Source organism: Eptesicus fuscus, chromosome 5 (genome assembly GCF_027574615.1).
Source record: "Eptesicus fuscus isolate TK198812 chromosome 5, DD_ASM_mEF_20220401, whole genome shotgun sequence".
NCBI lineage: Eukaryota > Metazoa > Chordata > Mammalia > Chiroptera > Vespertilionidae > Eptesicus > Eptesicus fuscus.
In genome coordinates this window covers 44,813,863-44,838,026 of record NC_072477.1, presented here as the reverse complement: position 1 = coordinate 44,838,026, position 24,164 = coordinate 44,813,863, and the positions used below count along the sequence as shown (strand labels likewise).

The following is a 24,164-nucleotide window of genomic DNA, read 5'->3' as shown; positions in this document are numbered from 1 at the left end:
AGCTATAAGTTTTTTTATTTAAAACTTTAATTAAATTTTCATAATTACAAAGAAGAACTTATCCTATAAAATTGATATGATGAAGAGATCTGTGTGCCTTCCAGAGTTAATTGGATTATCATGGACTAAATACTTGAATAAATTTTTATTTCTAGTCAAATAAAGAATGAATAAAATTTCATATAGTTATTAAATGCAATATCAAATCAAATACCTAACATATAAAATTAAAAAGTGACAGTTAAATACATCACTGAAAATTAAAATCCTGAAAAGACCAGAGAGCAAATCTAATTTTTAAAATGAACTTTAATATATGTATACATAAGCACAAACAAACCTGTACTAGATCTATCATCAGTAGCATATACTTTGATTAAACCCGTATTAAAAGGTGCCTGCTCCACAGTGTGTGTCCCATGACCACTATCCATGCTGCCATGACTAACAGCATCCAGGTCACTGCCATCTGCTTAAGAACACAATTTGACAGCATTTTACTACTCAGGGAGATACCAAAAACACACATCAGTTTGTTGCTCAAGCTAATATCTACTAATACTGAATACAAAAAGTGCCACATAATTAGCAAAATGTAACTGTTAACAAAGAACCCTATTGTGAATTATTAACAAATACTAAAACGAGACCACCAACAGTTGATAGTTTAAGTTACAAGAAAAAAAGTAAAATTTTGTGTTTTTTAAATGTGAAGAATACTCCAATTAGAATTTGCTTAATGGCAATAAAAACTAGAAAACATTCAATAACTTGAAAGTATTTAAAATTTCTAAAAAATGTAAAGTATAACATGTCAATTAATTTTAAAGAAAAACTTAAACATAAACATCCTTAAAAATCTTTAATTACCTGAGAGAGTTGTTTGTGATAAGTGTGCATGTTTCTTTAAAGTTCTTTTGAACTGTGCTACTCCTAAAACAACGTTTCTTAATTTTGTCCAAAGATAATAGCCATTATGACTTCGTGAAGGCCAGGTACTTTCTAAAACAGCCTATTTGTTCAACAAAATAAAATAATTAGTATAATAATTTTTATAAATGAACACACTGGCTTTAGATTCAAACTAAAGAATATTAAAGTAGACTGTATAACACAAAATAGTACAAAAATTTTACTTGATTTTCAAAATATATTGTAAATAGTCTAAAATAAATGTCAAATAAACCCTGCATCAGCAACTTCTGCCATTAAATTAAGGTTGTATAATAACAAAAGTTATACTCTTTCTCCATGAAATAAAAGTAATTACCTTATTATAATAACCATAAGTAATGGCATTGGGGTCAATACCAGCTTTCCGCATTTCAAAAAGCACTCGAACTGCAAGCACTGGCTGATCATATTGTCCACAGAGCTGCATGAGAATGCGGTAGCATACCTGAAACACAGTTAAGTTCAAAAGTGTACAGAAACAAAACACCTATGAACATAAATATAGAAATAATGCATTTTAAAGATAATTGTTACCTCATCAGGTGGATCCATCTTTTTTGACTGCATTTTTTTAAGCACATCATATGCTGTTTTCAGCGCCCTGACTTTTGAATGACATACTTTCACATAAGCTGGGAGACAAATAAACCATAGTCCATAACAGTGACGCAACAGACACCTAGACCACATCTGAGGAATGGAAGAATACCGCTTGGCAATTTTATGGGCTGATTTAATTTCCTAGGGAAAAATGTAAGAATCTCATTAATAAATTTACACACATGGCATTCTTATTTAACTGAATGTTGAACAGGTACAAGTCACTTGCTTTTATAATGTTTCCCTAATAAAATCTGCTTATAATTAATATATATTCAAGCCTCTGCTTGAATTTGTATTATATCATATATAAAATAAAGTTCTAGGACAAGAGAACTAGTTAATTTTTTGAAGTCCGCTTACTCTAAATTATCTTCAGAATATTTCAGGGAGCTTAATCTAGTCACAGTTATATATGAGGTGGTAAAGTATATTAAGGGAGGATGAGTGTCATATTTACTTTTGTTCTAATATTTGATCACATGAAATACGCAAAAATTTCAAAGCACCTGTTTTGTTCTTCTGAACATAGGAGAAGGACTACTAGGACTACTTGATTTTGAAGGCAATTTGCTCTTTCGTGTTTGTAGAAATCCTTCAGGTCTCTCAAATAAACTGTTCCTAAGAACTGGAAATCCATTATAGCTGTTTTTGAAAAGAAAAAGAAAACCTCAAACACACATAGATTATACCATACTGGTTACATGCTAAAAAAATGTATGACCAATAACTTCTTAACTTACAACTTATCCTATGTTTCTCCATCAGACCGGGATATATACTCAACAAATATTCATGCTAATGTTGCTTTTCTTATTATAATATTTAGAAATGTAATAGCCAAACATAAACTCAAATATATATTTTGGAGGAAAAAGTTTTGCTGAATTGACATTAAACTACAAAGTAACTCAAGCACTTTGGTAGTATTTGTGTAAATATATAGCAAACTTATCAGATAATATGACAGTTGGTAAAAGACAGTCATTAATATCATTGCTTTGAATTAACTAATCACTGCAGAATCTCCCTCTTAAAAAGATGTAAATAACAGTGCTCGCTTCGGCAGCACATATACTAAAATTGGAACAATATAGAGAAGATTAGCATGGCTCCTGAGTAAGGATGACATGCAAATTCATGAAGTGTTCCATATTAAAAAAAAAAAAAAAGATGTAAGTAACATATTAGCACACCAGAACAAGCTCTCATATTGTAGTGAATTGGTTTATCAGGTTAGCTAGCAGGTTTAGGGCCTCATTTATGAGGAAAAAAAATTGAAGAGGGTGGAGAAGAGGAAGAAAAAGATTAGACTAGGTAGCTCTATGAGGAGAGGGGTTTAATTTGGGTGCTAGTGGAACGTGTTTGGGCATTTAAAAGATAGCAGCAGCTAAGAAAAAGACATACTAACAAGAACAGAAGAAGCCCCTGAACAGCAAAGGTAACCTACTTTATAATATCCTTAAAGGCATATAAATAGTTTTAATTAATTAAGAAGAAAACAATAATAAAAGATGTCAAACTATATCAATTATATAAAAGCAAATTCAGTTGAGTAATAAAATATTGGTAATGACTGAATGTTAAATAGCAATAAAATCTCAAAGTTCAGGAAAATCCTGACCCTTAAAAATTCTTTGTATGTACATGGTGTGATAAGACCATTCTGTGTATCCTATAGAAACTTACTGCCTTATCATTTTATATAGAAAATGTAAGTATATGATCATCTCTTATTAAGAGAACAGACTGTGCTCATTAAAGACATTTAAGTTGTTTCGAGTAATGGGGATGATTACACCAAAATTATACTGGGTAGTCTCAAGGGGGGAAAAATGACTTAGATTCTTTAAAAAAGGGGAACTTTTTAAGCTAAGTAATTTTCTTATTAAAGGACTAAATCTCAAAGTAAAATTTTAATTAAAAGGTTAAAACCAAACCCCCAAATCCCCCAAAAGTACATTAGTAAACATACCAAAAGAAGTCTTAGAAATATCATGTACAGCCCTGGCTGGTTAGAGTGTCAGCCCTCGCACAAAAGGATCTCAGGTTCAATTTTAGATCAAGGGCACGTTCTTGGGTTTTGGGTTTGCTCCCTGCCACTGGTCAGGGCATGTTTGGGAGGCAACTGATTGATGTTTCTCACATTGATGTTTCTCTCTCTCCCTCTTTATAAAATCAATAAAAAATGTCCTCAGGTGAGGATTAAAAAAAAAAAAAGTGAGCCTGGCCAGTGTGACTCAGTGGTTGAAAGTGTCGACCTATGAACCCGGAGGTCACAGTTCAATTCCAGGTCAGGGCACATGCCCGGGTTTCAGGCTCGATTCCCAGCAGGGGCGTGCAGGAGGCAGCCGATTGATTCTCTTTCATCATTGATGTTTCTATCTCTCTCTCCCTCTCCCTTCCTCTCTGAAGTCAATAAAAAAATATATGTATTTTTAAAAATGATATGAATAACGTCATCAATAGATGTAAAGGGCAGGAATCAAGTGGCCGATGAATATTTACAAACATCGGTTACACCACTTTTTCAAATTTAATAATCTGGGTTATAAATAAGGATGTCCTGAAAAATCCTTTCTTAATGAAAATAACAAACTGTGACTTAATGAATGATAGGTGAGAAATGGTTTTAGAATCTTTAAATAAAGTAAGGAGTATTATTAGAGAAGAAATAATTTAAAATCTAAAGGGAAATACTACTTTAAGTAAAAATAAATATATGCTGGAAACTAACTATAGTATATAACAAATGTATATATACAAAATATATCTAGATAGATAGATGTATAATAAATCTACCTATATTAGAACTTTTCTCTAGAAGACAGGAACTATGTGTCATTCAAGTCTAAAAACCAAGCACTTAGCGGTGTTTGGTCAAATTTCCTAAATTAATAACCATCATTCCAATAGTTCTGAATCTCCTTGAATTAAAATAAAAAATCATGGAATAATTAATAATCTAAAAAAATTACACATTAACCAATGTGTGTGTGTATGGGGGTGGGGGAGTGAGGAAACCAGCTTTAGTGAGAAACAAAAATCAAAATTTTATAATAAAAGTGCTGCATTTTGGTGGGGGTAGAGTCCTAACTGAATGTAATCAACATTTATGAGAAGATACTTATGCAGATATAGAACTTCCCATTCCCAAGTCTATATTATGCAAAATTATAATTTTTTTTTCTTTTTAGACCTCAAAACTTAATAATGGATGTGGGATAATCTTGCTTACCACCTAAAAATTAGGGATCTGTAAAGTTTGGATTTTTGAAAATACCACAGTCCTTAGAAAGCTACGTCACAGATGTTGGATTGCTTCTCTCTTTAAATCTCACACATTCGCCTCTTGAATACCTGTACTGTAAAGGGGGTTCTTCACCATTGGGTAGATGGGGGATCTCAGGTGGTGTTACAAAAACAGTATGTTCACTTTTGAAAGATTCATCCAGTTCTATAAGTCGCATTTCACCACTTTTGTCCATATCCACCTGAAGGAGTTAAAAAAAAGCATATATTAAAAACACACACACCACAATGGTTAGCCAAGTGTTCATCTATAGGGGAATGGTTAAATAAACCATGTATACAACTGGGTACTATAGAGCTATTTAAAAAAAAAAAAAAGAATGAGCAAGTTGTCTATGTATGACTATAGAAAGATCTCCAAGATAATTAAGTGAAAGTAACAAGGCGCAGAGCATTGTATATAGTGAACTAATTTTTGAGGAAGAAAGGAGCCCTGGCCAGCATGGCTCAGTGGTTAGAGAGTCATAGGTTCGATTCCCTATCAAAGGCATGTATGTGGGTTGCAGGTCTAATTTCCACCCCCAGTTGAGGTGGGTGTGGGAGGCAACCAATCAATCTTACACCAACATTTCTCTTTCTCTCTTCTCTCTCTGTCCCGCTACCTCCTCCTTTCCACTCCCTCTAAAATTCAATGGAAAAAAGATCCTCATTCTTTGGGTGAGAATTAAAAAAAAAAAGAGGGAAAAACAAGAACACACACACACACACACACACACACACACACACACACACACACACACAAGAGGCCCAGTGCATGGATTCGTGCACTGGTGGGGTCCCTCGGCCTTGCCTCGGGGCTGCATTGCCCAGTCCTGATCGGGTCGGGGAGGGACCACAGGAGGGCTCTAGGGCGTGTCCAGCCCCTCTTGCCCAGTCCCGATCAGCCAGACCCCAGCAACAAGCTAACCTACCAGTCGGAGCGTCTTCCCCCTGGTGGTCAGTGCGTGTCATAGCGACTGGTCAAATGGTCAAATGGTCAGACACTTAGCATATTAGGCTTTTATTATATAGGATTTTTTGTTTGTATGCACATAATGAAATACTAAAGAACACTAAGAAAAGTAATTATCTGTATGGGTGAATGGAGTGAACAAGATGGGACAAGACCCAGATTTCCCAATGTATATCTTTTTATATTATTTTGAATCATGGGAATGTATTCAAGAAATAATAATTTTTAAAATGCAGACATAGCCCTAGCCAGTCTAGCTCAGTTGATTGGGAATTGTTATTCCATGTACCAAAAGATTGAGGGTTTGATCCCGGGTCAGGGTGAGTGGTTGGGCGCATGTATAGGAGGCAACTGATCAATCTCTCACATTGATGTTTTTCTCTTTCTCTCTCAAATCAGGTGAGGATTTTAAAAAAAATACAAACAGGCAGGGCATCAAAAAAATATCTTCAATGTACTCTTTCTCACTAAGCTGCTGGAAGATGTGCTCCACCATAACAAAGAGGTAAACCAAGAAAGAAGCTACTGAAACCAGAAAGCAACAACTCCAGAGAGAGGTCAATATAAATTCTATGATGATGGTGAAGGAAAATCCAGGATGACAGAGTAAAAAGCAATCAGTTCATATTGGAAAAAAAGGATGGAATGCTCCAGCAAAAAATTTTAAAACAATCAAATGGATATGTTAGAAAAATTGACAGATTTAAACATTTTCACTTTTGTAGAAGACTTTGGAGATGAATTAACAGTAGACACAAAGGAAGAAACATAGTAATTATTAACTTCAGGGAAAACAAAATCCACACATGAAAGGCAATTTACTTATAATGTATATATGGCTTAGCTGTGATTATATACAAAGTGACCAAAAATAATGTATGACTACACTGGGAGAATTGTGGTGTTGGTGGTAGACATTAATTAGCAGCAATAAAAACATATTATTTGGAAATCTTAAGGTAAATGACTGAAGATACAGCTGAAAGAGAAAGTGGTGGTCTCTGGGGAGTAGAAACTAGGGAAGAAAGGAATGGGACCTAGCCTTATAAAAGTACTAAAGGCCAAATGCATGAAATTTGTGCATGGGTAGGTCCCTAGGCCTGGCTGGTGATCAGGGCCGATCTGTGGGGTGACTGGTGGGGCAATTGGGGGGCCCCCGCTGACACCTGCCTTGGCTGGCCTGGCACCGCCCGCTCGCTGGCTCTGCCCCCCGCCACCATCCACTCGCCTGCCGGCCCAGCCCCCTGCTACCAGACACCTTCCTCTGGTTGCCTCCCTCTGTGGGGTGACCAGTGGGGCGATTGGGGGTCCCCTGCTGGCACCTGTTTTGGCTGGCCTGAGGCCTGTGGGCTGGGGAAAGCTCCTGCGTTGAGCGTCTGCCCCCTGGTGGTCCGTGCGCATCATAGCGACCGGTCATTCTGCTTTTTGGTCAATTTGCATATTAGGATTTTATTATATAGGATTGACTTTCTAAACTATGTTATGTTTTACTGTGGTAAAAATGAAAATTTACTTTTAAGAGATTTGGCAGCAATATTAAGAATGCTTAGCCCTGGCTGGTGTGACTCAGTTGTTTGGATGTCGTCCCCTGCACAGAAAGGTTGCTGGTTCAATTCCTGGTCAGGGCACATGCCTGGCTTGTGGGGCTCAATCCCCAATAGGGGGCATGCAGGAGGCAGCCGATCTAGGTTTCACTCTCACATAGATGTTTCTCTCTTTCTCTCTTCTTCTTCCTTCCTCTCTCTCTAAAATATCAATGAAAATATTTTTAAAATATGCTTATAAGATCTGGTTATGTAAAAAATTAGGAGACCATATTATAATTATGTAAAAACACTGAAAATGTAAATTGGATATTAGGGCATTGGGCTTACAAAGTTTTTCTCCCTTTTATTTTCCACAAAATTTAATAAAAATATTAATAAGTTAAACCTTCAATAAAAAGAGAACATTATTAGCAAGCCTGAAAGTATTAAAAAAACCATTAGGAACATGTCAGAGATAACTCATAGTGGTAACCTGTCAATGATAAATTATATCAAATGAATAACAAATGAAAAGCTCTATATACATACATTTTTTTTATTCAGAGGGAGTGGGTTTAATCTAATTATAAGGGCAGCAATGATAATGAAATAGAAAAGATGGACTAGAACTAAAGGTTTAAACAGATACCCAAGGTCATTGGAAAGGAAGCTGAAAACTACTCCTGTATCCATGATGGAACATTATAAGAGAAGTGCTTGTCAATGAGCACCAGGTGTTTTAAAAATTTTATTTTTTTTAACATCGTCTCCCTCTCCAGACCTGTGCCTACTTCTTACTCTCCAGCCACTTTGCATAGAAAAACCTGTGGACAAGGAAAACTGCTCTAATTCTCAGTATTATAAAGACTATTAAGACAAGTTCTTGGTACAATGCTATAATTTTTGACAAAAGTGTCAAGGATCTATAACATTACTTCTCAAAATAAATGAGGTTTCAAAGCTCTATATAGGCAGAGTCAACTTACAAAAAGGCATGGTTCTAAAAGTCCATTTGTAAATAAGTTATTCAAAATACAGAAAACAAATCACACCCCCCCCAAAAAAAAAAAAAAAATCCTTCCTAAGAAATGTTCTACATTTGGAGTCACGGTTGCATGAAAATCTATATTTGCCAAAACTTATCAAACTCTACATTTCAAAGGTGCATATCTATATATATATCTAAAAGCCTAAACGACCATTACAACCGAACAACTGGAATGACCGGAATGACCGGTCAACCAGTCGCTATAATGCACACTGACCACCAGGGGGCAGATGCTCAATGCAGGAGCTGCTCCCTGGTGATCAGTGTGCTCCCACAGCCAACCTTCCACAGCTGGCCAACCTCCTGCAGCCCCTCCCCCTGGCCGGCCAACCTCCCGGGGCCCCTCCCCCCAGCCAGCTGGCCCTCTGATAGGCCTTGATCGCCAGCCAGGCTGAGGGACCCCAGCCGTGCACGAATTCGTGCACTGGGCCTCTAGTATTGATATATTATATCTCAGAATTTTGATTTTTTAAAAACTGTCCTAAAAGGCAGATAGAGGACCATTCCATCAAAAAGAAATTTAATACATATTTCTAGCACAACACTGTTTGAACTATAGCTAATCACCCTCTATTTCAGTGTTTTTATGGTAAAATGAATTATGAGTTCTAAGCAGATAATGGCATGTGTCCATGGTTTCCCTATTCCAAAGCATCTCAAGGACTTCAAGTACCTTAGCCTTTTAACTCTCTATCAACACCAGAAAGTATTTCTCTACATCAATCATCCCTCAAGTTTTATAAAGTGAAGGAAGGGGTATATATATATATATATGTCTACACAAGGCTCCAAACTTGTTCCTGCTCTCCATATATGTTATTTAAAAGCTGAACATTATTATGAGATGATAAAACGAGATGGTTTTTGTTAGAGCTTATTAGGTTTTTAATAACCTAATAAACTTGAATAAAAGCCAGCAAGATTAGTGGAATCTAATGAATAAAATAAACTAGCAAACAGAATAGAAACTGATTCATAGATACAGAAAATAGACTGTCAGCTGTCAGAGGGGAGGGGGGTTGGGGAACTGTGTGAAAAAGGAGAAGGACTTAAGCAAAAAAACCCACAAAAAACACACATACACACACCAAAAATCAGACACAGACAACAGTATGGTGATTGCCAGAAGGAAAGGGGGGTGTGGGAGGAGGAAGACAGCATGGGGGTATAAATGGTGATGGAAAGAGATTTTACTTTGGGTGTTAAGCGCATGATGCAGTGTTGCAGATGATGTTTTATAGAACTGTACACTTAAAACCTGTATGGTTTTATTAATCAACTAGAGGCCTGGTACACAAAATTTGTGCATGGGTAGGATCCCTAGGCCTGGCCCGGTGATCAGGGCCGATTGGGGCCTTCCAGCTGCCGGCTGGGGCCTCCCTTCCCCGGCTGCTGGCCAGGGCCTTTCTTCGTTCCATGCCACCCCCTGGTGGTCAGTGCACATCACAGTGAGTGATCGAACTCTTGGTCTCCGGGACGAACTCCTGAGGAGACACTTTGCATATTAGCCTTTTACAGTATATATTTAGATGTCACCCTAATAAATTCAATAAAAAATAGTCACAATGTCTTCTACTTTTTAGTTCATACAATACTATTCTGAACACTGTGAGGCATGCAGTTATAATAACTTCTCCTCACAATATTTAAAAAAACACAGATAAGAAAACAACACAGAAACATTAAAGGACTTGACTAAAGTACTAGTATAAGATCTAGGGTGGAAGTTCTCCTGATTCCCAATGCGGTGTTTATCCCACTACACCCTTCACAGTGACTATAATTTCTCATTTTTATAGGACACATTTGGTACTTAATTAATAAATGATATTTTCATGTTAAACTCAGAACTAAGTCAATTTCTGAATATTTTGGCTGTTGTGTCTCCCCCAAAATCACTGATTTTCTTTCATAGTCACATAAATTGGAAAGTGATGGACTTATTTAAATTACCTTATTAGTATAAATTGTTGAGAAAATAATTTCTTTCTTTTTTCTACTGTCATGGGCATAAAAACATGAACACTATATATATATATATATATACACATCTATATATATAAAAGGCTAAGCGACCAGCCAGTAGGTATGACACGCACTGACCACCAGGGGGCAGACGCTCAATGCAGGAGCTGCCTAGTGACAACTTTGCAGAGTGCCCTCTCGCATTCCGGGACCCCTAGGGGGATGTCGAAGAGCTGGTTTTGGCCCAATTCCCACAGGCCAGGCCGAGGGATCCCACCTGCTGGAGGGACCCTGCTCACTCTGCAGACACCCTTTGAGCCACAGTGCCGCCCCAGGAGCGGCTGGCTGGGTAGGGACTATGGGAGGTTGGCTCCAGAGCACGTCCGGCTCAAGTCGCCCAGTCCCACCCTGCCGGCCACCTTCTAATCAATTTTCTTTCAATGTGCACAAATCTGTGCACCGGGCTTCTAATATATATATATATATTTTTTTTTTCCACAAATTTATAGAAAAGTTTCAAGTACACTAACTTTTCAAATACAAATAAGTTTTTTCCTCTTAATATTTTGAGAGAAAGTTGCTGCCCTGATGACCCATCACGTCTGAATACTTCAATGTATACTTGCTACAAAAAAGGACATTCTTCTATATAAGTACAATACATGAATCTGGAAATTAACATTTATACTGTCTAATACTCAAACTACATTTGAATTTTGTTGATTAGCTTAATGTTATATCAAACGCATTCAGTTCTAGCCCTGGCCAGTGTTGCTCAGTGGTTAGAGTGTTGGCCTGAGCACCAAAGGGTCACAGGTTCGATTCTGGTCAAGGGCACTTGCAGGCTTGATGCCGGCCCTAGTTGGGGTGCGTGTAGAAGGAAACCTATTGATGTGCCTCTCTCATATTGATGTTTTTCTCTTTCTCCTGTACCCTCTTTCTCTTCTACTCTCTCTTTAAAAATCAATGGAAAAAATATCCTCGGATGAGAATTAACAACAACAAAATGCTCAAGTTAGAGGTCCACAGACTTGAACAAAAGTCCTATTGTCCGTAAGTGGGCAGGCAGAGATACAGACCTGACTGCTAAAATAAAACTCACAATTTAGTAAAATACTTCTGGAAATTTCCAAGAGGTTGTTGTGTTCTATAATATCTGGTAGGCCACCAAAACTTTCATAATAAAGGGTCAATGATGGAATGAAATTAATTTAGATTTTGTTAAAAGCTAGTAAAACTTATAAGTAGAAACCATAATTTCTAACATTTATAACAGTCACACAAAATAAGCAGAGCACTGCAGACAAACTTACTTTATCTACACAGTCATCAAAAAATGCCAGGCTTGCATCTTTATCACTGACAAAAGAACATTCCTCAATGAAGCGAATAAACATTTGTGTTTTGGTCATCATGTTATAGAATTTTTGATGTGATCGGTCTCGGCTTCTTAAGAAAGCTGTTCAACATAAATTTACAATGTCAGAATATCATTTGTAGATTCACAGAATTTTTAAGCTAGAAAGAACTTGATCAACCATGTCATCTATACCCACCATTTTGCAGAAAAAGAAACTAAGACCCTGAAAGTAGAAGTGATTTGACAAAGATAGCAACAGGAAAGAAACTTGAATCAAGATCTTTCAAATCTTCAACCAGAACTGTCTCTGTTGTCCCCTCACTACCTTGAAGGTTACACATAAACTAGTAAACGTGAAAGCATCTTAAAACTGCAATTCCCCCCCCCCTCCTTTATGTGTATGTGGCTCATGCTCTCTCCATATACATATGTAGTTTTTTCAAAGCAGCAGTTACATCACCTCTAGTATTCATTTATGCTTGTGTCAATACTTACTGTAACAAAGTATAAGTTTATTTCCTGATTTCACACTCCACCTCATTCACTATACTCAATTACACAACACGGATTTTCTTTTGGGCGCATGAACTCAAACTATTTCCAGCATTAGGGACTTTGCATAAACTGTTCTCTCTGCCTAAAACATTCTTCCATTTTCCCTTTGCCCGTCTCATTTCTACTCCTCCTTTTGAACATAGCTCATATCGAATTCCTCACAAGGGCTTTCTGTGACCTGAAGTTGTGAACTGAGGTGTTCATTCATATTATTTTCAAACTAGAGGCCCGATATACAAGGGGCTTGGCCCTCGCAGCTGTGGCGGCTTGCCTTGGCCCTTGCAGCCCCGGCTTCATCCGGAAGGTCATCGGGAAGGTCGTTTGGCCGAAGAGTCTAATTAGTGTATTACGCTTTTATTATAGATTGCTTATCTTTTTACTATAAGCTCTATGGGAGAAGTGACCATGTTTCTCTTTTCTTTTTCTTTTTTGTGTGTGACCACATATCTTATGCATATCACTATATACCCAAAGCCTATCATTTGGAGGCACTCAATATATGTTTATTAAATAAATTTATCTTTTAAATGTTAAATACCACAAAAGAAAGTAAATACACATTATGATACAAATGCATTCCAGGGTTTCCCAACATTTTTTTTTTTTTTTACTTTGTGTCATGAACAGAAAATATTTGTAAAGCATACTGAAGTAAAACAAATGAAGCTGCTCAAGCCTAGAGGTGACCATCACAGGCTACTCAGATATGCCCAACATTGTCTGGCTTCCCTGAAAGCTAAAAGCATCAACATCAACACAACTGTGATACAAGTGCAATAGTGTATGTTTAGAAATTTCTGTACTTTTCAAATAGTTCTCTATGCATACTTTGCCAATGGGATTATACTGAATGTGCCTGAGAAATAACTAGTCCTATGGAAATGGATTACCAACAGAATTGCTATTCACATACTCTCAAAATAGTTATATATTTTGATAAATATGAGCTATTGACCCAGAAAGCAATTAAATCACACAAGGTTAAGCTCAATAACATGACAACTGTAAAACTATGCAATCACTCACCTTGCAGGTCAAAAAGAGAGCTTGCATCGGTGGCTGTCTCAGATGGGGCTTGTGTTATTGGTGTTAAGTATGATCTATAACCTTTTAAAATAGAGGCCATGAAACACAAAAATGCCTCTTGGATTTCCAAATCTATCATATGTAACCTCTTTCCAGAATTAAAATCATAGTCATTCATTGCTAAGTCCATTAGTCCATCATCTCTTGGTCTCTGCTGCACTGTGAAGAAATAGTTTTAATGTTTCTCCAAATAGTCAAAACTAATGTTCATAGTTGTATTATTGTCAATATAAATTTGTTGCATATGTATATCAAGTCATTATGCTATACACCTTAAACTTACTAGAACTGTATATCAATTATCCTATATAATAAAGAGGTAATATGCAAATTGACCATCACTCCAACACACAAGATGGCCACCCCCATGTGGTCAAAGATGGCTGCCCCCATGTAAACACAAGATGGCTGCCACAAGATGGCCGGCAGGGAAAGGCAGTTGTGGGCAATCAGGCCAGCAGGGGAGGGCAGTTGGGAGGGACCAGGCCTGCAAGGGAGGGCAGCTGGAGGCAATCAGGCCTGCAGGGGAGGACAGTTAGGGGTGACAAGGCTGAGAGAGGAAGGCAGTTGGGGGCGACCAGGCCTTCAGGGAAGGACAGTTGCGGGGGGAGGGACCCAGGCCTGCAGGGGAGGGCAGTTGGGGGAAACCAGGCCTTCAAGAAAGGACAGTTGGTGGGGGACAAGGCCTGCAGGGGAGGACAGTTGGGGGGGGCAGGCCTGCAGGGGAGGGCAGTTAGGGGCAATCGGGCTGGCAGGGGAGCAGTTAGGCGTAGATAAGGCTGGCAGGGGAGTGGTTAGGGGGTGATCAGGCTGGCAGGCAGAAGTGGTTAGGGGCAATCAGGAAGGCAGGCAGGCAAGAGTTGGGAGCCAGCAGTCCTAGATTGTGAGAGGGATGTCCAACTGCCCATTTAGGCCCGATCCCACTGGGTCGGGCCTAAATGGGCAGTTGGACATCCCTCGAGGGGTCCCAGATTGGAGAGGGTGCAGGCTGGGCTGAGGGACACACACACACGCTGTGCACGAATTTTGTGCACCGGGCCTCTAGTATCTCAATAAAATTGAAAGAAGAAAATAAACATTCGTTGTGTTTTCAAAAGGGCTCAAGCTACCTCAACCTTTGTTTATATATAACTTTGAAATATGGAAATCCTAGAAAAGTTTGACATATAATTTTTTTAGGCTCTGCTGAGTACATTTTATCCAAATTAAACACAAAATAGCTGGCCGGTGTGACTCAGTGTTTGAGCATCAACCTATGAACCAGGAGGTGACTGTTTGATTTCCGGTCAGGGCACATGCCCAGGTTGAAGGCTCGATCTTCAGTAGGGGGCATGTAGGAGGCAGCTAATCAATGATTCTCTCTCATCATTGATATTTCTATCTCTCTCTTCCTCTCCCTTCATCTCTGGAGTCAATTTAAAAAAAAAATATATATATATATATATATTTAAAAATTGAACACAAAATAATTCCTTTTTATCCGACTACCATCAGAAAAAATGTTCATGTTATAAAATAACTATATGTAGGTTAATAAATGAGGCATAACAACCATAGCAACTGGACACAGGGTTAAATGCAATAGTCCTTCCTTTCCCATTTTGTTTCTTTTAAATATAAGTGCTTAAAGGAGGAACATTCTGGGATTAAAATGTGAAGATCAACTCTTACTCTTTCTGAACAATTAAATGCTAAAGCCATTAAGTAGCGAAAGAATAACTTTGTAGTAGAGAAGAAGCCTGGTAGACACCACATAATCAAGTGACCAATGTGAACATCTTCATCAATAATGGGACATATTGATATAGTGCTTAATCTGGTAAGGATACTATGCAAGAAACTCAGTGTCACTTCTGTCAAAGTTGCATGATCTATATTTATCATGAGGACATTCAGACAAACCCATATCATGGACCATTCTACAATAAGTATAACCTTCAAAAGTATAAAAAAAAATGAAGAAAAATTGATGAATTATTTAGAGAAAAGGACACAAAAGAGACCTGAGACTAAATACAACATCTGATATGCAAATGGGTTCTTTTGCTATAAAGAACATTAGATATTATGATAACTAAAAAAAATCAAATCAGGTCTGAGGATAAGGATGGCAGGAATGCTAATTTCCTGATTTTCATGGTTATATGGTTATATTGTAGTGCTATAGGAGAATGTACTTGTTGGTAGGAAATACATTCCATTCGGAGGTGATGGGACAGCTATTCTCCAAGGGTCAGGAGAAAAAAGTTTGTGATTGCTTAAAACTTTAAAAACTTTTTAAAATATGAGGAATAAATCATCTTAGCAGTTTTTTCGAGTTCTTATTGTCTAAAAAAGTAGAAATATTAGAAAGAATGTAGGCATTGGAACAGAAGGTTTTAATCATTAGCGTCAACTGAATGATTCCTAAGAAAGTACTTTTTACTTCTCTCAACCTTATTATCCTCACCTCATATTTGCAAAGATAAAAGAATGTATGTGAAAGTAATCTGAAGCTATAAAATGTTATACAATCCTGAACTGTCAGTATTGCTTAAAAGTCTGTGGTTTTAAGCTTTAAGATTCTGTACTTCAATAGAGCTAAATGAACTATTTCATTGATTTCAATAATATTTAAGTATTGCTAAATATTCACTGCTGGACTTTTCAGCTATTCAAAGGAAGTGCATGTACTTTTAGAAAGCAATGAACTAGGTAGTTCAAATAAAATTCCATATACAATTTACTTGTTCCATAAGATAAAATTTTATTCATTTGATGTTATTTTTTTAATATCCCAATATTTATGAACCACATCTAAATTATCTACTTGTTGTGAGGCTTACTTTGTAAACATTGTCTTTCGCCCTAGCCGGTTTGGCTCAGTAGATAGAGCACAGGCCTGCAGACTGAAGGGTCCTAGGTTCAATTCCTGTCAAGGGCACATGCCTAGGTTGCAGGCTTGGTCCCCAGTAGGGCGCGCACAGGAGGCAGCCGATCAATGATTCTCTCTCATCGTTGATGTTTCTATATCTCTCTCCCTCTCCCTTCCTCTTTGAAATCAATAAAAATATACTTTAAAAAAACCAACAAAACATTGTTTTTCATGTCCTCTTCCAAGTATACTACAGGATATAAGCCTTTTCCTATGCTTATATTTCACCTATACATAAATGAACCTCAAATATTGCTACACAATACTGACCATTTTTCATACAGTAAGTATTAAATTAAGGACCCTGAATAGACAGTTATTATAAAATCCCAAGAGGATTAGATAAATGAAGGTTTAATTCTTCTTAGTAATTCTGGATCACTGTCAAGATATTCTTACATAGCTTTTTACTGAAATATTCCACATTCTAATCAATTTTCATTTTGATTAATTTCCTAATGCTTGCAGCAAGTTTCTATTTTCAAATTATTTGAAGAAAGCACAGTAAGTGAAAAGCAAATGACCTAGGTCTCACCCTAGTGGAAATTAGCATTTTCTAATGTAACTGAAACCATCTAATATATTCAAAACTAACTTTCTATTCCATGTATGAAGAAAATATACAAGCGTAAATGCTTATTTTTTACATGGTGTTTCAGTAACAGTAAAATTAAAGAAAACAACCAGTTTAACTTCTTTTTGAATTTTATTATTCTAAAATGGTTCTATAACAATGTGATATCAAAAATAAATCTCCCATTTAGCTTCTAACAAATTTTGCCTATATGCTCATTTGCCTTTAAGACTGTAAAAATACTTTCCTTTAGATAAACTTTTTATAAGTACAGCAAAGTAACTGGAGTTCTTTTCTCAGATTAAATTACTTCCTTTAATTAAGTTAGACACTTACATTTTGCCAATTGCTGGTACAAATTATTCAGTGTGTTCATCAGATTTTTACATGGTTTCTTTGGAAGTATCTTCCAGGCTACGTTTTTCTTGTCACCAGTTCTGAGATTAAATGGCAAAAATAATATATTTGTTAGATGGACCTTTTTTTGGGGGGGGGAAAGGGGAAATATATACTTAATTATGTAAAAAAGGAAAAAGAGAAAACACATTGAACAAAAAAGAAAACATTTAACAAAATATTCTAGTTAACAGGAGAAAAATATTACTGGGGTAAATTAGAATGTTGAATATTAAAAAGTAATTTATATGAGGGTGAAACCTTGCATTAAATATAGCTCAAATATTTGTAATTATGTTGGTATTGAGTACATTGCATGTACATTGGAATCATGCCAATCACTACCAAATTTAATGTGGTGGTCATTACTCTTAAACTCTACTTAAGAGTCTTTAGATACCTAAATACTGGGAAAATCCTACTATGTGGATTTTTTTGTTGTTATGGATTAGAAAACTTTCAATAAGCTTATCAAAATACTTTGGCATATTTAAATACTGTTTCTTAGTTTCCTAAAAGAAAAAAATATTTTTGTTTCCTTCAGAAAAGACATAATCTATAATATTAACTTAATCGAATAAACTAGAACATTCCAAAATACTTTTATAACTATAAAAGAGGACATGTGCTTGAAAGCGGTATCTTTAGGGGGAAAAAAAAAAAGTGGTATCTTTGTTTCTATGACAAACTTCTATAATCTCCTTTAGTACCACTATGGCAACAGTTAGTTGCTCTTTAAACTACATATGGGTTAGGAGAAGAAAAAAAAAACACAAGGTGATAAAACACCATAAAGGTTTTGGACTTAACTATAACTTTGTTTATTCCACTCTTTATTAAATCTTTTTTTTTAATTTCAATAGCAATGAATACTCATTTTAGAAAACTTGAAAAATGTACAGAAAAAGAAGAAAAGTACATCACTCATGTTTTAACCACCAAAGATAACGATATAGCACAGGTGTGCAGTGAAACTTGCTGAACTTTTTCCCCCCAATGTTTCCTAAACTTCCCACAGAACAAAAGGACAAATATCACTTTGAAACCTAAATGAAGAAAAAAGAGTGGATGGGAAAGCTTAAGCAGACAAAGAACAACTGTCTTGGAATCTATCCTATCTTTCCACAAATGAGAATAAAAATATAGATAGGGCAAGGTCAAATTGCAAGTGTCCTGCTGTGAAGGTTTTATTTCATTTACTAGAGGCCTGATGCACGAAATTTGTGCAAGGGGCTCGGCCCTCACAGCCGTGGTGGCTTGCCTTGGCCCTTGCATCCCTGGCTTTGTCCAGAAAGTCGTTCGGCTGTCCAGTCTAATTAGCATATTATGCTTTTATTATTATAGATAATGTGACCAGGAGCATGGAATCCTACATTACAGTGAGAACACAATATAGAAACACTATTTACATTATTTTTTTGATAAAACTTTGCAACACAGTACTCCCACTGTGTCTTATTCACTGTATGCATGCCTGCCATAGACTAGATTATGAGCAACTTAAGAAAAGGGAGTGTACTTGGTTTACCTTTTTATTCCCAGTGCCTAGCAAAAAAAGGTATTCAAGATGTAGCATAAATGAATGAAAAGTATCTTATCACTTCTAATTACTTACATCAAATAATTAATTTCCTTCTCTAACCCTTGATATCTTCACTTTAAAACTTGACTGAGTAGGACAGGTTAATTTAGTATTTGAATTTGGTTCTATGATAGCCCTCTGCATTTGCATTCATAGTAACATCATTTACAAGATAACTATTACATAAATAGTTAGCCAATAATTAGTGATAGATGTATTAGTTTGGAGTCAGACAGTGATGGTTTCAAAAATCCAGTTCTGGCAGTATAAGTTATATGCCTTTTGATAAATAACTTAAAAATCTAAGCTTTGGTTTTCTTCTGTCACAGGGTTAATAAAAACTACCTCGCAAAATATAGAGAATAATATGAGACAACTAAGGCTATGCAAACAGCTTTATGACTAGCACATATCAGATTCTAATTTCCCTTTCTTCAGATTCTTGACATTAATAATATACTCTGTATTATATGTACCTAAGAGTCAGAGAGGGAAAAGGAAACCAAAAATTCCAGACTCAGAATTTGTTTTTCTTTCAAATTTCAGGTTGAGGTTCCAGAAATTCTGGATGAAGGAAGGTAAAAAGCTGTTAGTTTACTAGTTTAGTCCTCCCATAGTTTTGAAAGGATGATAAAATCAAGAAGGAAGAATGCTAACGAATACAAAAGACTAATGTTTCTTTGATTCTTTAATTCATTAGTGATCAAAACAGAAAGATAAAATAATAATTAAAAATTCTGTTAGCCCTGGCTGGTATGGCTCAGTTGGCTGGAGCATCTTCCCATGCACCCAAAGGTTGCTGGTTCGATTCCCAGTTAGGGTCCATATATAGGTCGGGGCACGTTCAGGAGACAACCAATTCATGTTTATCTCTCACATAGGTATTTCTCTCTTTCTCCCTCCCTTCCGTTCTCTCTAAAATCAATCCTCAGGTGAGGATTAAAAAAATTCCTTTAACAAATTGAGGGAAAGTATAAAAAGAGGGAAGTGTAATTTATCACCGAAATAAACCTACTATATACTCATTTACCATCCTTAATTTCAATTTTTAAAAACATTATATCATGTAACATTAACAAATGGCAAAGAAAAGAGATACTATTTTAATATTTAAAGAGTTAAATATTCTGGGTAAAGAATTAAATATTCCTAGTAAATAATCTTTGACTCTATTGATCCCATACATAAAATGGCTTTTACACACCAAATACATCTCATATTTTCTTGGTTAGGCTTTCTCTGAATAAAAGCTTTTTGACAGCAGACATGTTTTATACTAGAAAATTATTTTTTTGCTAAATTTTTTCTGATGATTTAGGTATTTGAAGTTTTGACATATGACAAAATTAGAATTAATGTAAGATTTCAAGATTAAATTAAAAAGCTTTAATATAACACATGCATATTTTAAAATGAAGAAAAACCTATTTCACATATACATAAGTTATAAAAGGCATACTAGCTTTTGGGCTTTACTGATAATTATTTTAAGCATGTCCTGTGGATTTAATGTGGTCACTGCATCAATTTCCTCTTTCCTGAATAGCATAAGTATAATTAAACTGAAAATAAGGGATATAAGAGAAACAATTATAAAAAAGCTGTAAATATACAGCTCCAGTAGTACAACTTAAATATTATTCCAATAAAAGAGAGAATCTTATAAAATCCTTACACTCCTAGGAAATAAAAGTAAAAAAAAGTATAATTTAAAAAGTGATTTAATGACAGAGGGGTCGGGGCTAGGAGGACTGGATAAAGGAAGGTGAAGGGACCAGCTAAAAATATATATATACACATATCCTATGGACACAAACAATAGTGTGATGAGGGCCAAAGGAGGGGGGAAGGCAGGGCTGAATGAAGGTGGACAAAAGGGGGCGGGGGGAATAGGGGACATCTGCAATAGCGTGAACAATAAAAAATTTTTTAAGTTATTTAAAAAATTAAAAACATTACATTAATTTTGATATGAAGTATAAGTATTCTAAATAGTATTACACTATACTATAAATAGGATTGAAATACTAATCAAGGAATAGTATTTCAATTCAATTTGTTTCACCCATACTCATTTGACTAAAGGGAAATAAATTTTTTTCAATTTCTAACCTCAATTTCCCTTCTGCTAAATTTCTAGGTAAGCATAAGATTATAATGTTTTTTAAATATTTAAAAAGTTAAGGATGAAAGGTACATTTTTTTCCCAATAAAACCTTCTCCAATGCCCTAAATCTATCCCACTGAATATAGTAAGAGCTGATTCAAAGGTGGTAATAATCCCAAACACAAAAACAATTTAGCTTAAGGGAAATTCTAATAAGCATTCATAAAATAAACAATTACACACACAGACTATGAAGTAAAATTAGTGGGTGTAGAATCAGTAAAATGTACTTACTGAGAAATGGTGTTGGTATCTAGGTCAACACAACTAACATCTGGTGGAGGGTCATAGAGATCAAAATATCTTGAATCAATTCCTACTATGAATGGACATGGTGCACTCAAGACATCAGCTAAAGCCAGTGGGCAGAGAGGAACATACGGGCATGGCCAGTGGAAAGGGAATATCATCTTGGATAAACAAAAGATTGAAGAATATTTAGCTGTTTGACACTGAAGCATAATTTATCAGCAAGCACAAAAAATTATATTTTAAATATTTAGACTTAAAGTCTAATGCTTGAAAATGAATTAAATAATTATAACTAGTGTCAATGGTCAGAAAATTTAAATTATTTTCACAACATAAAAACTCATTACACTTTGAATTAAAATAGCTTTAAATCACATATTTTCACAATAAGAAACTGTGATACTCACAGACACTAATGCTTCCGTCACACTAGTAAGCACAGAAGGCCGTAAGGAATGGATGAGAATCTTATGTTCTGTTACTGCAAACACCAGTAGTGTCACAGCATTTTCAGGGCCTAAATTCTGAAGTAGTGTTGAAAACTTGCCACCACTGTCAACACAAACAAAAATATGTAATTAATAAAATAAAGATCCAATAACCTCATTACACAAAATAATGAAATAACATTAATGATTAGGGTAGAATCTGTATTATATATTCAACTTTAAATGTGATTGCTGATCTTATGTAGGGAAAACTGCATCAGAAACACTATGAAAACAATGACGTTTTATGAGGTTTCAAAATCATTGAATTCTTCTGCATTGTATTTATTATGGAAAATGAAAAACCATCTGCCTTATTTTATATATGAAGATCTACCATGTAGATCATGTCCAAATAAAGAATTTAATTTATAACAGGTATGCTTTGATTGAAAGCAAATCCTTCAATGAAAGTTTTGGCTCATCTTCCACTGTAATAATAAAAAAAAACTACATGACTTACAGGCCCACCTCCCTTAAGGTAAATATACATATTATTACAAATAGATAATCTTTCATATTGTAATAATAATAGTAATATGAAATCAAGAGCTATCAAGTGATGATATAAATACAAAGCAAATTCATAACCAAAACTTAGACATCTAAGTGGTTGAGCATAGACCTATGAACCAGGAGATTATGGTTTGATTCCCGGTCAGGGCACATGCCTAGGTTACCAGCTAGATCCCCCTTGCGGGTTGTGCAGGGGGCAGCCGATCAATGATTCTCTCTCATCATTGCTGCTTCTATCTCTCTCTCCCTCTCCCTCTCCCTCTTGTCTGAAATCAATAAAGATATATTTAAAAAAACACTTATACATCTGTATAGTAACAAAATACTGACAAGTAAATAACTCTGTAAGCCAACCAGTATTTTGTCTCTATAATCTATCTATAATAATAAAAGCGTAATATGCTAATTAGACCGGACATCCTTCCGGACAAAGCCGGGTGGCAAGGGAAGCCTGGGTCCTGGGTGCCAGAGGGAAGCCGGTGCCAGCAGCCGGGGGAAGGAGGGCCTACTCTTGCATGAATTTTGTGCATCAGGCCTCTAGTGCTAAATAATTGGCTTCACTGGATTTTTTTTAAATAAAGCAAAATGAGTAACCAAAGTCTCTTGGAGAAATGAAAATGTATGTCCACAAAGATCTTGTGCATGTTCATAGCAGCATTATTCATAGTAGCCAAAAAGTCTATCAACTGATGAATGGATAAATAAAATGTAGTATATTCATATACTGAAATATTTGTTGGAACTAAAAAGAAATAAAGTACTGATACACACTACATCATGGATGAACCTTGGAAACATTATGCTAAGTGAAAGAAACGAAACACAAAAGGTCAAGTATTATATGATTCCATTTATATGAAATATTTAGAATAGGCAAATCTGTAGAGACAGAAGCAGATTAGCTGTTGCTAAGGGTTGGGGAGGCGCGTGTGTTTGTGTGTGTAGGGATGGGAGAAATAGTGAAGGTAAACTGCTAAAGCACACAGGGCTTCTTTTTAGAGAGATTAAAATGTTCTCAAATGGATTATAGGGACAGTTGCAGAACTCATAACCAGTAGATTGTACAATTTAATTGAGTGAATTGTTTAATATGTGAAATATATAGCAAAAAAGCTGTTAACAAGAACAAATAAAAGTCCTTGGGTAATTTAGAATCATTTTAATATAGTCTTAGTCAGTATTTCTAGTTTATTTTTGGCTTAAACAAAGGTTAAGAAAACACTGATCACTCTGGGCCAAAACCTAGTGATGAAATAATCTGCAATTTTTACAAAATTAATGTCAAAGATGGCACCTAGTCTCCCTTAGATGTGTGCTACAAAATAACTTAATTATATTGTAGCTATTTCTCTGCAAGAAAAATTATACAGCTAATTAAATTTCAAGAAATGATATCACAGAAAAAATATATTTCATAATTTCTCTGAATTTTTAAGGCGATGAAATACATTGTTCTACCCCATGGTTTAATATTTATACGTATCTTTTTATTTTGAGATTAAATGGTAAGTTAATTACATTGAATGTTCTTCAAAGAATATTTAAAGCTAAAAATAATTGTTTCATAATCTACATACATATGTACCTATTTATGTAATAGTACTTAATAAACGGATACACAAAACACCAAACACTACCTCGAAAATCTTTCTTTTTTTAAGAACGTTAACCTAAATATTAAGTAAATGGAATTTAGATGAAAAACAGTTAAATGAAAATATTTACGTCAACATTTGAAATTTTACTTAGGAAAGAGAGAAAATATTTGAATGTTATCTGAGCTCACACTAGTTTTAGAGAAATAAACAGAAATGAATTTTTACTTGCCTTAGTGGAAGAGGTGAAGAAACAGGCTGACTGAGGATCAGACTATCATGTGGTGATAACTGGAAGAGGATTTAAAATAAAGTATTTGAA

At 35.5% G+C, this 24,164-nt stretch overlaps 1 protein-coding gene and 1 non-coding gene across 2 annotated transcripts in view; one reads left to right on the top strand and one right to left on the bottom strand.

Annotated features, from left to right (window-relative positions):
* DENND4A (DENN domain containing 4A) overlaps nt 1-24,164 on the bottom strand; it is a 109,044-nt gene that overhangs the window by 25,032 nt on the left and 59,848 nt on the right. Inside the window, exons 10-21 of the mRNA XM_054716120.1 lie at nt 24,075-24,133; nt 21,651-21,795; nt 21,226-21,401; nt 17,183-17,283; nt 13,299-13,517; nt 11,671-11,816; nt 4,915-5,048; nt 2,064-2,199; nt 1,489-1,695; nt 1,271-1,399; nt 871-1,012; nt 341-469 (exon numbers count right to left, since the gene is read on the bottom strand). Coding sequence (XP_054572095.1) covers nt 341-469; nt 871-1,012; nt 1,271-1,399; nt 1,489-1,695; nt 2,064-2,199; nt 4,915-5,048; nt 11,671-11,816; nt 13,299-13,517; nt 17,183-17,283; nt 21,226-21,401; nt 21,651-21,795; nt 24,075-24,133 — 1,723 coding nt within the window. The remainder of the gene's footprint in view (nt 1-340; nt 470-870; nt 1,013-1,270; nt 1,400-1,488; nt 1,696-2,063; nt 2,200-4,914; nt 5,049-11,670; nt 11,817-13,298; nt 13,518-17,182; nt 17,284-21,225; nt 21,402-21,650; nt 21,796-24,074; nt 24,134-24,164) is intronic.
* Nucleotides 2,608-2,714, top strand: LOC114230690 (U6 spliceosomal RNA). The gene has a single exon (XR_003616656.1). It is a non-coding gene; the product is annotated as a U6 spliceosomal RNA (small nuclear RNA).